The 15,825-nt window shown below is 43.7% G+C and overlaps 1 protein-coding gene across 1 annotated transcript in view; it reads right to left on the bottom strand.

Moving 5' to 3' along the window:
• The window catches only part of LOC134467114 (dedicator of cytokinesis protein 1-like), a 61,185-nt gene that overhangs the window by 33,772 nt on the left and 11,588 nt on the right, over positions 1 to 15,825 (bottom strand). Inside the window, exons 5-9 of the mRNA XM_063221036.1 lie at positions 15,377 to 15,417; positions 14,458 to 14,548; positions 9,321 to 9,440; positions 6,655 to 6,744; positions 6,203 to 6,307 (exon numbers count right to left, since the gene is read on the bottom strand). Coding sequence (XP_063077106.1) covers positions 6,203 to 6,307; positions 6,655 to 6,744; positions 9,321 to 9,440; positions 14,458 to 14,548; positions 15,377 to 15,417 — 447 coding nt within the window. The remainder of the gene's footprint in view (positions 1 to 6,202; positions 6,308 to 6,654; positions 6,745 to 9,320; positions 9,441 to 14,457; positions 14,549 to 15,376; positions 15,418 to 15,825) is intronic.

Here is a 15,825-nt window from a genome sequence, read left to right as displayed (position 1 = left end):
CGTTCTTTTCAGAGACATTACACTCAGCCCCTAGGCTAACAAGAAGCAACTTGGTGAAAACGAGGACTCTATTTAGCCAAAACCACTATTGATGAGGCGTTTACAAAGCAGTAATAAGTCAGTAATAACATATCTCTTCTAAACCACTATCAATGAGGTGCTTACAAAGCAGTAATAAGCCAGTAATAACATATCTCTTCTAAACCACTATCAATGAGGTGCTTACAAAGCAGTAATAAGCCAGTAATAACATATCTCTTCTAAACCACTATCGATGAAGCGCTTACAAAGCAGTAATAAGCCAGTAATAACATATCTCTTCTAAACCACAATCGATGAGGTGTTTACAAAGCAGTAATAAGTCAGTAATAACATATGTTTTCTAAACCACTATGGATGAGGTGTTTACAAAGCAGTAATAAGTCAGTAATAACATATCTCTTCTAAACCACTATCGATGAAGAGCTTACAAAGCAGTAATAAGTCAGTAATAACACGTCTTTTCTAAACCACTATCGATGAGGTGTTTACAAAGCAGTAATAAGTCAGTAATAACACGTCTTTTGTAAACCACTATCGATGTGTTTACAAAGCAGTAATAAGTCAGTAATAACACGTCTTGTTTAAGACAACGCCCTCTTCCCTCAAGAGACCATTTTAGAGCTATTCAGCACCAGCACCTACAGCCAGAGGCCTTGAAGCAGAAACTGAACTCTGGATAAATACATGTACACCAGGGCTTGACATTAACTTTTTCGCTTGCCGGGCACTGTGGCTAGTGGTTTTCCTCAGTCAATAGCCATCCAGCTATTCTGCTAGCCACATTTTTTTAATCATGATGCTGTACATCTAACCTCAGAAGATGAGGTGCTTAAAGCAAGAAGATGAGTGCATGGGTCTCAACATGGAAATAAAACAAGCAAATAGAAACTGAGTAACTGAGCTTTTTCTTGAACTTAAATACAAACAATTGATACACAAGGGGCAAAGTGCAGAATATACACTATTATGATATGTCATATCATAGAATGAGCTACATGCCAAATTGGCTAGTGACACTGAAATTGTTACCAGCCACAGCCAAGTTTTACCAGCATTTGGCCGGTTGGCAGGTGCCAGTGTCAAGCCCTGATGTACACATATGTGCAGTAATATGAACAGAATGGGAGTTGGTGAGGGCATTTGGAATTGAATTTAAATACTGAATTTTATTCGGTCACACTGGCACTTCTGAGGGTGTGTGTGTGTGTGTGGGGGGGGGGGGTGTTGGGGATAAATTTGCATATCAAGGGGCCCCGCGCTAGTCTGGCAGGGCTGTGACCATGCACCATCTCCTGGGGCCCCACGCTGCGCTAGGCTGGCAGGGATGTGACCATGCACCATCTCCTGGGGCACCACGCTGCGCTAGGCTGGCAGGGATGTGACCATGCACCTGCTCCTGGCACTTCCTGCCTTTGCGTTCTGCGTTTGCTCGCCAGCATGAGGCAAGGTCGCTGTGGACCTGGCAGAGAGACCAGAGCTTTAAATAAATTGGCTTATTGAGCACGCTCCAGCAAGAGAAAAAGGGAAAGGGTGGCACTTGTTAGCAGGGGGATAGACAAGAGTGGAAGTCTGGCAAGAGACTGGCCAGACAACAGATCGCACGCTGATGGCTGAATCGTTTTAATCAAAACTCCATCGGCAAAGAGCAGGCGAGAGGAATGACTACTTAGCACCTCATTCTCAGCATGTGGCAGCTAGTTGTTGGGTGTAGCGCCAGGCATCTACTGCAAGAGGCTGCCCAGCACTTATGGTGCCTAACGGGAGGGGGGGGGGGGGGCAGGCCTCTACTGCAAGAGGCTACCCAGCGCTTATGGTGCTCACTGTAGGAGTTACGGCCTCTACTGCAAGAGGCTACCCAGCACTTATGGGGCTTACTGGAGGAGTAACGTCCTCTATTGCAAGGGGATACCCAGCACTTATGGGGCTTACTGGGGGGAGCGCCAGGAACCTACTGCAAAGGACTGCCCAGCACTTATGGTGCTTACTGTAGGAGTTAACACTATGGCGATTTGTGCAATATTAAGAGCTTCTTCATTGATATTTAAAAGGAATATTCAAGTCGTCTACACGTCTAAATGTCTTCACTCACACTATTAATATCTATTTCAAAAAGCACAAAACAAATCCATTTTTTCCTTTTAATTCATTGACTGGGGTATTTTCATGAATCCCAGTCAAACTCTGAGAAATAGTGTTTGTGATGGCATTTACATAATCCACACTTGGATCAGAAACAGTTTGTGAGCCGTCATCTAATTTTCAGTTCAAGTTAAGCAGCAGCACCCATGTATTTCAAGTACCAGCTTTCTTCCTGGAGACAGCTCTTGTTTTGTAGCAGCCAAACAACTCAACAGTTTGGGGCTCTGAAGCGAATGTACAACTGAACAGTACGGGGCACTGAAGCGAATGTACAGTATGTGCAGCTTCCAAAAGGTTCCAAACGGGTCAAAGCAACAACTTTATCAACCGAGGACAACATGTCTACTCCTCACCACAACAAAACAAATCCTGCATGGCAACAAAAAGTGATAAGCAAGTGATACTACAAACATTCTGTTGCTGGTCAGAATACCCATATAATAGTATACAATTTTTCAGTGAAACAGAAATGATGGCATAGAAAGGAAGGCAAAGCAAGGCAAGGCAAAGGGGATCGGCGTAGGGCTAAGGGGTGTAATGGGATTCACCCTTAGAAGCCTGTTCAGAACATTTAGAACAGAAAATGATTTCTTCAGAAAATGAGGACTCCAGGCTCTTCTATACGATGGTTTACCTCTTAACTCAATCTGGTTTACACCTGAATCAGCTTAGTATGGCGGATGAAGAGTTAAGAGTTTAGTACATTCACTACACCATATAAACATATCCAGAGTTTAGTATTCACTACACCATATAAACATCTTTGCCTACATGAACAGCAGGCCATGCATCATAAGCATGTGCATTAAAGCCTACTGCTCAAAAATCAATTCTCAGAGGAGGGAGAAACAAGTGCCTTTATCAGTGCTATTGATTTCTTCATACGTTTTACTATTACGCCTGACAAGGGGGCGATAACCGCACAACACAACTAGCAGCGTGAGAGCACAAATAAAAAACACTTCTCTCAGCATTTATCTAAATTTGTGGTGGAAATGAATTTGGCGCCAGGTTGGCCAGGCGGAGATGTTATGTGGAGGATCTGTAATTAAGTAATTCATCATCAGCACAAGAGCATTTATGAGGAAGGCCTCTTCATTTAGAGACGTTGATCAAATAATAGCACTGGGGCTTTGTTTTGTCCACATAATCCTTCTCCACTATTAATGACTCTATTGGCTGTTGGGGGGGTGTAGTGGGGCACTGCACTGCAAACCTGTCCTTGCAATATTTATTGTTTATGATGTATGTATTATGCAGCATGCATGTTAGATCACCTGAGGTTGGTAAATGTGTTGGAGATAAATATGATAATAATATAATGACTGGACTTGGTATTAAATAATAGTTCTCCATATCACATCACAAGTGAGGCTTTAAACAGGGATGGGGAACCTATGTTTCGAGGGCTGGGTACATAGTATTGTACATAGAATAGTCCTTGGAGGACTTCATAAAATTGAAGTGGCCCTTCGACTGAAAAAGGTTTCCCACCCCTGCTTTAAAAGAGTCGCAAGTTGGGCTTTAAACGTATTGAGCCCAGGCTGGTAGTTCTGTACTGTAGGTCAATTTTGTTCATGTGCAGCAATAACAGGAGTAGACTGGGGACTTGTTTCATTGTCTGTGTAAAAGTGCATTAACCTGGTTCTCACGCAGATGGACGAAGTGTAACAAAGATGCACGAAGCACTAAGGGTCTGCGCGAGAGCCAGGCTATCAGTGCATCCCTTATTCATCTGATTTAGAATAAGTTTGGTAGTGAATTTATTATGACATCCTGTCTGTCATATCAGAAAAAAATATCTCTCACCAAAACGTGTCTGATGATCATTGCTCTGTTTTATCAAGTAGCTTGACGATGTGGAATGGCAGTCTTTCAAACAGGCTTTAAACCTCAACACCTTACCCTTACCTTTGTTTTATTTATTTATTTTATTTATTTTATTTATTCATTATGTGCTTTTATATTTCTTATAACCATATTTATCGTCATTTTAACATTTTATTGACCACTCTACTTTATGTCTGTCCTGTGGTATATGTTGTTGCTGTCTATATATGCTTATGTCTTGCTGTACACTTAATCGCCCCTTTTGGGGACAATAAAGTTGAAAAGTTGAAGTTGAAATTGTACTCTTCTCTACTCTACTCTGCTCTACTAGACTCTACTCTACCTAAAAACTGCATATTGCTTGTAATTACAACAGTTATTTCATAGAGAAACTCATTTGAAAACAGCTGTATCTAAAGTTTCAGGTAATATAAACCTTTAAATTGAGAGCTTATTATGTCTATGAAATCAGAATTATTCTGCATTAGGCTGTGCTGCCCTCTTGCTGGGCTACACGCTTTTAACAAATTTGCTGCGCACAAGGGCATGAAATTGTGGTCATTTGGTGTGGTTGCTAATTTATTCATATTTAGTAGTACACTAAGTTGGCTTGATAGCTATTTGCTTTTAACAGCAATAAAGCCAAATGTAATGCAATATTCCTCATACTGCGAGTCCTAAACTGAACAATAATAAAAGTATGGCAGAAAACAAAGAGGAACTATACTGTGACCTTGAACACAAACGTGGGCAAACACAAGAAGAGAAGTACCTAGACTGCCCATTATAACAACTTACTTATGTACTGTGCAAGAGAAAGCCATTCATCTCTTCTGAAAGTTAACATAGGTGAGCTTTTCCACCAGGGAAAACAGTAAAAGACTAGAAAAGGAGTGAATGAGAGAAATTGAGAGGAGGAGAGAAAGATAAAGAATAGAGAATGGGACTGAAGAATGGAGGAGGGCGAGGAGAGATAAGAGATCCATTAATCTATAGTTGCAGGGGTTTCTCCAAAATACAATCCACATGAAAAAAGGATTTCCGTGGTGGAGCGCTGGAGTCGCCGGGGGTGTTGAGTCTTCATCTCCACGGCAACTCTGCAATAAACCACCACCCACGCCAGGTGCCATGGCAACGCATTCAGACATTCCACTGGGGACAGGTCACCCCAAAAGACTTGCTCTCTATTAGCTTTGTCCCATTCAGTCTGGCCAATGTTAAACGGCCTGAACCGTATCTAAGATTGAAATCTGGGGGCCATCTTTCATCAAATAGTATTTGATTAATATCCACACATGAATATTTTAATCACAGCTGCTAATACATTTTAGATGGAACAGCAAATGACTTTAGGGAGAGTAGTAGATGCATATCTAAATAGTACTATAGACCTGATAACATAAGCATTTTTGTGCAAGGCTGGTCAAATCCTGAATCAATCAAATTAATAATAACAATACCATTGATCAATCAATCAATCAATCAAACAAACATAAATGCCTTTCTGTATGAAGTCTGTCATCACCCCTGTGCCAGAGGCCAATTGCTTTGAAACTGACCCATTGATTAACTAAGAGAACCCAAATGAAAGTTCTGGGGCCAAATCTGGCCTGTGCTGTCATCTTACTTGGCCAGCAAGATCATTTCAAACACAAATAGCATTTTGCCCACATACAACCGTCAATATATAGAAATATGACTTGAAGGCATCATTTTTTGCAGCACATGAAAGCACATAATGCGTATTTGTGTTAGGCCTATTCGCCTACAGAGTGTACATGCACAAGATCAGAGCATTTCTAAATAAATATTGAACTCAACCTATAATTTTTGAATTTCAGTTCGACACCCCCTGATTAAAGAATTGTTCATTTTCTTTTTCACCCAAGGCTGTCAGAGCAGGTACTCACTACTTCCGAGGTAAATGTTTTCATTTGAAACAGAGGTCAGGAGACTGTAGAAAGAAACCTGTTTCATTTCTGCACAATGTTTTTTTTCTCAACTTCCCAACAGATTTGAGGTTGACAACTGCAACAGGCACTAAAATATTGACACAGAGAGAGGGAGAAAGGATGGGAAGCGTGTAGGAGACCTGTAGTTCTTCTCTTTCCCCCCCAATGTTGCCCCAAGTTACTTTTCCTGTTAGCAGAAAGACCTCCATGACTCCTGGTGGGAGGGGGTGCTGACTTACCCTGAGGAAGGAGGGGAAACCCAGGCCGTGGTATCCCACCGCAAAGTAGTCAGGCTTCGGCCGAATCACCTTCACAATGTTCTCATAGAACTGAGCTTGCTTTCGCTGTAGAGGAAAACACACACACACGCACGCACGCACGCACGCACGCACGCACGAACCACGCACGCACACAGACACACACACACACACACACACACACACACACACACAAAAACACACATTTAGTGAAGAAACGGACTGACGGACCCCAAGGGATGCCATATCATGCTACTCTACAAAAGAGAAATGGAAAAGATGAGCTGAGGCCGTAGAGAATGGCAGCTTCAGGGGGGAGCGTGGTGAGGACTATCCCATGGAGGGACTGAAACAATACCCTGTTAATAACTGTAAGTAGCTTTGGTTAAAAGTGTCAGCTAAGTGTAATGTAATGTAATGGGAAAAGCACATACCAACAATGCGCTGAGCTGCTCGAAGTCAAACATCTCGTTTTCATACTGCTCCGCCAGCTCCTTGCCCAGGATGATGGCCTCCTCCCACATCTGGAATGTAAACACAAACATCGCCATGACAACTCTGAACTGCGTCACTTTACCTGGGCCTTCAATGCTGCTGCTGATGCTGATGCTTCAATGTTGCTGCTGCTGCCAACTCTGAAACATAGTGCTTTACTTGGGCCAAAGTCGAAGCTGCAAGAGGGAAGTGCTTCACATTACTCCTTGTTGTTGGTGTCAGCCACTTCTTTTAATGGCCAGAAAGAAGCCGCGGTGCTTCAGTGGAGAGGAGTAATGTATGATCAGTGCAGTGAAACGAGAGACGAGTCAGCAGGCATCAACCCAGGCATCGCTCACCACAAGAACACAACCAGCTGAAACCCAGGCATCGCTCAGCACAAGAACACAACCAGCTGAAACCCAGGCATCACTCACAACCAGCTGAAACCCAGGCATCACTCACTACGCCACACACAACCAGCTGAAACCCAGGCATCACTCACTACTCCACACACAACTTGCTGTGAGCCGTGCTTTAGCTGACCAGGCAAAATCTCTTCCAATGACTTACATATGACAAGAAGCCCAGTGAAGAAATTTAAAGCCCAACATCCAACATGCTACATTTCTTCACACTGTCAATTGAATTTCAGAAACGAACAGGGCAATACACGTTAATATCAACTGTGTCAGGTCGATTTCGATCAGGATGAATGGTTAAGCAGGTGGCTTAGTCTTTTTCTACAGTCAATGGCGACATGCACTAATAAGAGCTGAGGAGAGCTAATATAAGGTCAGTGGAGTGGTGTCCCTAGAGAGAGAGATGGATAATCTCCTCTACCCCCTACACCATTCATGTCTATTGGAAAGGAATACTAAACATCTTGGATTAAGCTCTGAATACTCTAGTGGAATACTATCTGAAGTAGAACAGAAAATGAAACAGAAACAGCAATACGTAAGTGTTTACTTTCTCGTGGTTGCTGTCAGAATATTGAATTCCTATTTCCTACAGCGATGCAGAATAGAGGCCCAGTAGCCCACCACACCCCAGGGAAATGCAGACACACAGTAAACAGATTGAAAAGAGAGAGACAAATAAATCATTACAGGGGACAATGAGCTCCTGTGACTCCAAGTTACATCTACATGCTTTGCCACTCCTCACTTCTCTATGCGGGCTGTTTGCATTGTTCTACGAAGGCCAATGGGGATTTGCAGTTTAAACTTAAACCAAAGAAAATGTAAACAATAATATAATAAGTCATGATAATCAAAGCAGTTTGGCGAAGTTGCAGCAAACCTGCATGGCCAACTGCATAACCATGAAGAAAAAAAAAAAGTTTGGTAAATTTTTATTGAAATCCAAAAACAAGGCAATCGAAAACTTTAATCCCTATAAATCCTAGGAAATCGCTTAACCCCTTAGCGAAACACTATGGCTCTCTGTAATGCCATAGCAATGCTGTTATTATATAGTTAAGCATTTTCAGCAAGTGAATAGGGTCGTCGGCGACCCCTGCTGCAGTAAGAGGCTACGACCAATACAAATGTGACTAATGGTACAAAAAGACGAGGAAAGAAAAATGACCATGACACATGGAGACATAAAAGGACGAATAAAAAGATAGTGATCAGAAGGAAGGAGGGCTAAAAGCAGTCTGGACTTTATAACAGCTTCCGCAGAGCTGATACTGATAACAGAAGAAAAGAGACGGTCATCTGCAGCAACACCATCACAAAGCACCCTGACTCTCTCCATCCTGAGAGAGAGAGAGAGAGAGAGAGAGAGAGAGAGAGAGAGAGGATGCTACCCATCCACCCTCCACCCCTTAGAGTAGAGCAGCGTCTCGTTGCCATTCAGGTCAGCTATCTGACCCCTTTAAGGAAGGGCAACAAAATCAAAAGATCATTTGCATTGGCTGGCCTGGGCAAGGTGAAGAGGAAGGGGGATCTTGACAGAGACACACACACACACGCACGCACACACACACACACACACACACACACACACACACACACACACACACAAGCTGCTTCTTCTCCACATTTCGGAACTTTTGACAACCATCTACACGCTGCTGCCAATGAAAGGACTAAAGGGCTTTCTGTTTTGTCATCATAGGTGCCCTCTGCTGTGCCTGTTTAGAACTCCACTCAGCTCATCATAGGTGCCCTCTACTGTGCCTGTTTAAAACTCCACTGTTGACATCATAGGTGCCCTCTGCTGTGCCTGTTTAGAACTCCACTCAGCTCGCCCCATCCTGACAGGTGCTCAGTACTTCACCGAATCAAAGCAGAGCCAACAAGATCTCCTGACCAAGAAGATCTCCTGACCAATAAGATCTCCTGACCAAGATGATCTCCTGACCAATAAGATCTCCTGACCAAGATGATCTCCTGACCAAGATGATCTCCTGACCAAGATGATCTCCTGACCAAGAGGATCCCTGACCAAGAACCCTGCTCAGGACAAACACCTTCATCTGAGAATATGATGACGTACATTTAGCTGAGAAGATGTTTAATTGTTTTTTTTTGTAAATATAGTTGTGTGGGAACACAGTTGGAAATCATTCATTCATGGTGGCATTGGCTACAGATGAGGTTTTCTCCATCTTTACCTTTCCCTTGTCAAAGTAGTTGATGATCTCCTGGTAGAGGTGGTCTTTGAGCTGGCACTGGGTGGAGGCCTGGCAGCCGTCTCGCTGGGTGAGGTGGGCAGCACACGGATCCTCAGACCACTGCAGAGAAACATTAACCAGTAGACGTCTACGTCTGAAGAAGGGTTTTCATCCGAAACATCACGGAAAAGTGGGAGCAAAATAATCCTGGTTGAAGTGGACTTTTCTCTTTTTATCTGGTTAATTGTTTGTCCTGCTCCCAGCTCAATTGTTTGGATGTGCAAGCTCTTACTTCAGGGTAAACATTTAAACACCAAACACACAACAAACAAATAAACAAGCATTAAACACTGGAAAGCAGACGACCTCGTTATCCCCCTCAGCCTGAAATGCTACAATAAGGCAGATTACAAGCATATGAACGAGAACACGTGTACACACGCACGCCAACGAGCACGAAGACAGATACAAACACACACAAACACATACACTCTCTCTCTCTCTCCAAGATTCTTTTATGAACATCCTGTGAAAATATGAATGAGGATGAAAACACACACACACACACACACACACACGCACACACGCACACACGGACGCTCAGACAGAAGAAAGAACCCAGATGACACAGTGAGGAGAGAAGAGGAGAGGAGAGGCATTAGGGGCAGGAGAACAGATTGAGGAGAGGAGAGGAGAGCAGAGGAAAGGAGAGGAGAGGAGAGGAGAGGACAGGAAAGGACAGGAGAGGAGAGGAGAGGGCAGGAAAGGACAGGAGAGGAGAGGAGAGGAGAGGAGAGGCAGGATGGAGGAGTAGAGCGGAGTGAGGCGAGGTGAGGAGAGGCATTAGTCATGCGTACGCAACAAGCTGGCATCAGATAACATCGATTTATGCAGCGCAGGGCCAGGAGCCGCTCCCTAATATTCATTACAGATTCTGTTTGATTCCACAAACAAGTGAGAATTAAATGGAATGAAGGGATTATGAAAAGAGGTTCCTACTACTGTTGGTGCTGACATGGATAAAAGAGGTTACTGCTACTGTTGGTGCTGACATGGATAAAAGAGGTTACTGCTACTGTTGGTGCTGACATGGGACTCTGTGATGCATGCCCTCCCATGACCTTGATAAGACACCCCCCACTGACTACTAGACAACGCTAACTCACTGGCAAACTACTAGACTAGACTAGAATAGAATAGGACAGAATAGACTAGACCGGACTAGAATATCAATCAATCAATCAATCAATCAAAGTTACTTATATAGCACATTATCATACATAATGGTCATTCAATGTGGTTAAGATTAGAGAAAGAGAAGAAAAACGAACTATATTGTGTTATAGATAGTAGATGATTAACTATCACCAAAGTAGACCAATAGAGGTCTATTGTCACCAAGTACAGTCATGTCAAGTCAGATTTGAAATAGTTCCTTCTCCAGTGCAGCTGTACCATGTAGATGACAGATTTACAACACTATACTGAATAGGTTGCACTACTCTGCACTGCACTGCACACTACATAGACTGTTTCAAGGTGCAATGCAGTGTAATATGTACTGTGGGTCATTGCACATTAAATCCTATACAGGTATGACAGTATTAAAATAGCACTGGATATTTATGTGCGGAAGGTCAATTACGAGAAGTAATTTACTGTTAAGAAGTAAGTTCAGAGTGGTGATGGCTTTTGGGGATGGAAATGTGTTCCGGAGTCAGTTCCTCCTTGTTCTGTTGCGGCTCCCTGAGGCCAGCAGGTCAAACAGATCAAAGCCAGAGTGGGAGCTGAGCAGAGCAGAGCAGAGCAGAGCAGAGCTGAGCAGAGCAGATAGAGCTGCCTTTAATGATGAGCTGCGGATGATATACTATGATCCCTTTGTAGCCCTTTGTTGCCTTCTGAAAGGTACTTTGGTAGCCTCTCTCTTTCCACCATGGTGCATGTCCCTTACTATAATGTCCCTACAATACATTACATCAGCAGGTTCTCAATCGAGCAGCTGCAGGTTGGGATCCATGATCCAGGTTTAGTGTCCAGTTTAGTAATGGCAATGTCAGGAATGATGAACTTGCCCCAGGTGGCTTGGACCAAAGTGGAGTGAGGCATCTCTGGTGATCGGGTCTTTCAATACACAACCGCAAAACAGCATAGGTCCTGGAGGAGACTTTGTTAGCTCTGTAATACTTATGGGTGATTTCAGGAAGGATGGGATAACTCCTTGTCTCCATGCAAGACTTGGCAGAAGTAGGCCCTACGACCATTACATTTTGAGGATTGGACTTTGTCTTTTGACTTCAAGAGCACTGTCATACTGGAGTTAACCTTATTCAACAAAGAAGAGCGCTCAGCATCTCTGCTCCACACTTCTAGCGAGTGGCTTAAGATTCTGGTGAGGATCATGCAGAGACTTCCATCTTAGGAACATCTTTCTGATGTTGTGCTCCTTCTGAAATAGCTAGTTGAGTGGAGTAAGAATCAAGTGGCCGTCAAGGCACAGCAGATAAATACTGCAGTTTTACTGTTTCAAAATAGGCAAAGAAGTCTTTAGCTTTTCCGTCAGAAGCTGTGGATCTGTTGGCACGATGGTCCCTATAGCTTGTGATGTCTTGTATGATCTGACATGCATCCTATGTATTGTGTCTGGGTGGTAATGTGGGCTCCAAAGAGCATGCTGCCTCCACCTGTTATCCCCAATGCCATCAATTGTGAAGAGACAGTCAATTGCACTCAATTGTTTCATGGAGTCGTGGGCATGGCCCCCTTTGCCAAGGGCAGAACAGGCACAATGCACCTGCTGGAATGGGGCCGATACTAAGAAGTTGGTTCAGGAGTAAACCAGGTTTAAGTTAAGAAGATCCCACCAACAACAAAGGCTAAAAAAGCCAAGGCAGGATACAGTAAATGAGTTGACGTAGGCATTAGCCCAACTGGCTCACATAATAAAAAAAAAGCCAAACAAGGACAGCCCTTGAGCATCTGCGGCGGAATTCAGTGTCCACGGGAACGTTCTCTCCCCAAGTCATACAGTGTGTAACTCGAGTGTGCCGACTGCCTGCTTAAAGGTGGATCACATAGCAGAGATCATTTGCATCACCTGGCCCACAGGAAGACAGACTCTCTTCTCTTCTCTTCACATCTCCTCTCATCTCCCCTCCCCTCCCTTCATCTCCTCTCCTCCTCTCCTCTCTCTTCCCCTCTTCACTCCTCCTCACCTCTCTAATATCCACTCCTCCTCTCCTCTCCACTCCTCCTCTCCTCTCCTCTATCCCCCTCTCCTCTTCTCTCCTCTCCTCAGCTATCTGCTGGCAGACAGGATTAAACAGGCCCAGGCTGCTACGCTACAGACTGCTACCGCTAGCAAACTATTCAACCTTCAGGCCACAAGCCACCGGAGAGAGGGAGGGGGGGGGAGAGGTAGAGAGACAGAGAGACAGACAGACAGACGGACAGAGAGAGAGAGAGAGAAAGAGAGAAAACTAGAGAGACACAGAGAGATATATATGGAGAGAATGAGAAAGAGAGAGATGAGGAGGGGTTGTTAAATTGAGAGAGGGGAGTAGAGGGAGGACCAGCCCCTGTGTCCGTTTCGCTGGATAACCACACTCTCTTCCATTAACACTCTGCCCCTATCTCTCTCTCCTGTATCCATTGCCACACCTCTGCCCCTATCTCTCTCTCTCTCTCTCTCTCTCTCTCTCTCTCTCTCTCTCTCTCTCTCTCTCTCTCTCTCTCTCTCTCTCTCTCTCTCTCTCTCTCTCTCTCTCTCTCTCTCTCTCTCTCTCTCTCTCTCTCTCTCTCTCTCTCTCTCTCTCTCTCTCCTGTTGGCTTCCATTACCACACCTCTGCCCCTGTCTGTCTCTCTCTCTCTCTCCTGCTTCCATTACCACACCTCTGCCCCTATCTCTCTCTCCTGTTGGCTTGTACTGCTGCTCCTGTTCTCTAGTGTAGTCCAGAGCTTTCAGATGCACATCACCCATAATCCTTATTCCAACTCGTTATTTAAATAAATAAATAAATAAATAAATAAATAAATAAATAAACAAACAAACAAACAAACAAACAAACAAACAAACAACCGTCTCCAAAGAGGCGTCTGTTATGGCGAGTTCGATCCAATTTTCTGATTCAATTCATCTTCCTGTCGGGGCAATTTTGTACGTGTAGTAGGTAGAAGGTCTGAATCAGGAATATCAGCTGTCGAGAGGGATACTGGGAGACGAGATGTGACAACAAGCTCCAAAGAAGGATGATGACATTATCAGTATCTAATGCTTCAGTATGTCGAAGTTTGCAACGGAATCCAACATTTGGATAGAAACGGCATATCTGCATGTCAACATTTGGATAGAGACGGCATATCTGCATTTGGATATAGACAGCATATCTGCATTTGGATAGAAACAGCATATCTGCATGTCAACATTTGGATAAAGACGGAATATCTGCATTTGGATATAGACAGCATATCTGCATGTCAACATTTGGATAAAGACGGAATATCTGCATTTGGATATAGACAGCATATCTGCATGTCAACATTTGGATAGAAACAGCATATCTGCATATCTGCATTTTAATCTGCTACTTTTGGCAGAGCTGCAACTCTTCTATCTTTGGAAAGACATCTCACTCCCATTCTCACACACTTAATGCAAATGAATTCACACTCAAATGATTATGTCTGTAATTCACTCAAGGACAAGCTTGGATTCCAGATGGGAGGTAAGAAAGGCAGACGAGGGAAAGCAAATGTAGAGGAGAGGGGGATAGAGAGAAAGAGAGGAGTAGAGGGGGATAGAGAGAAAGTGAGAACTAAACAGGGAGAGAAGAAGGGATAGTCAGATAGAGGAATTGGTAGATACAGTTAACAGCAGAAGGGATGTGATAGAAGATAGATAGAGAATAGATAGATAGAGAATACAGCAGACAGACAAGGCATTATAAATGAATTCACAGACAAACAGACAGACAGACAGACAGACAGACAGACAGACAGACAGACAGACAGACAGACAGACAGACAGACTGACTAAATAAACAAACAGATAGACAGACAGTACAGACAGACAGTATAACAGACAGGCAGACAGACAGGCAGACAGTATAAACAGTCAGACAGACAGAGCATAGTCATTACCTTAAGTAGCTTGGCATGTAACAGCAGTGTGTATGCAGCTTCAGTGTAGTTGTCACACTCTTTGTGGAGGTCACACAGCTTGTACAGGTACCTAAGGGGAGAACAGACAATCACACAGCTTGTACAGGTACCTAAGGGGAGAACAGACAATCACACAGCTTGTACAGGTACCTAAGGGGAGAACAGACAATCACAATCAACCCAACGTAACCAATGACAGTCCCCATCCACCCATGAACCAGACACTACAGGGCTGGTTACAATGTGGATAACAATGAATCAAACACAGCACCACTCATTTGTTCTAATGTATTTGTTCTAATGGTCTTTTGCTGACAAAGTAAAAAGTTACAAGTTAATCTTACCGGGGTAGGTTACTGACCCCATTATGATAGAATGGTGAGTAATGGGCCTTTACAACTGTTCCCCACTCAACCTTACCTGGCTGTCTCCAGGTGAATGGGTTCCAGCGTGTTTAAGCAAAGCACCATTTACCCGTTATCCCTCTTGGGTGTAATTAAGTTGAAATTTGGGGGTGAAACGTGAGATTAACAAACAGAGCAAGAGTACCCCAGGAAGCCATAACTCCCTCAGTCTTCACACGGATTTGCATTTTTATTGCCAATGCTGGCGACATTAAAGCAGCACAAAATGATCTTATTGTTCAGTAACATTTCTGTCTGATTTGAAGCGCGGGGAGGTCAGGGGAATGTATCGTCCCTAACACTGTCCTCCAAAATACATTTGGCGGCCGGCATAATACACCCAGTCATAGAGATATACACTTTATGTCTACAGTTAATAATCCTGACTGTCCTACAGGAACTAGACTCCGCTGGGATGGCAATCTGAAAGACATCCAGTTGAATACATGAATACAAAATGGCAAAGATGAGGGTGAAGTGGCAAAGGGTCTTACCTGATGTACATCTCTTCTCTCTCGATCTCTTTGTAGAAGTTCTGGAGAGAAATAAAAATAAAACGAAACTGTGAGATTGTGTGTCGTTAACCTTGCAGAAGAACTGGAATACATGTTGAATAGTACACATGCTACAGAAAGAGAGTGGGGTAAAAGAAATGTATGTGTGTGTTTGTTTATACATAGTTGTTTTCATAAGTGCGCTATCTGAAATTAGAATTCAGTAGCCTATGTATGCATACATCTTCGTTCTCGCTGGAGAACGGGCTTCTCGTGATCGTGGGTTTCTCGCAGGAGAACCGCTGTCCACGCATGAAAGTGCTTTACGGGGTCGCTGGACCACTGCACTCGTGGAATCATGAAAGTGCTTTACGGGGTCGCTGGACCACTGAACTCGTGGAATCATGAAAGTGCTTTACGGGGTCGCTGGACCACTGCACTTGAAGAAT

Source organism: Engraulis encrasicolus, chromosome 17 (assembly GCF_034702125.1).
Source record: "Engraulis encrasicolus isolate BLACKSEA-1 chromosome 17, IST_EnEncr_1.0, whole genome shotgun sequence".
NCBI classification, from domain to species: domain Eukaryota; kingdom Metazoa; phylum Chordata; class Actinopteri; order Clupeiformes; family Engraulidae; genus Engraulis; species Engraulis encrasicolus.
This window is presented reverse-complemented; position numbering and strand designations above follow the sequence as displayed.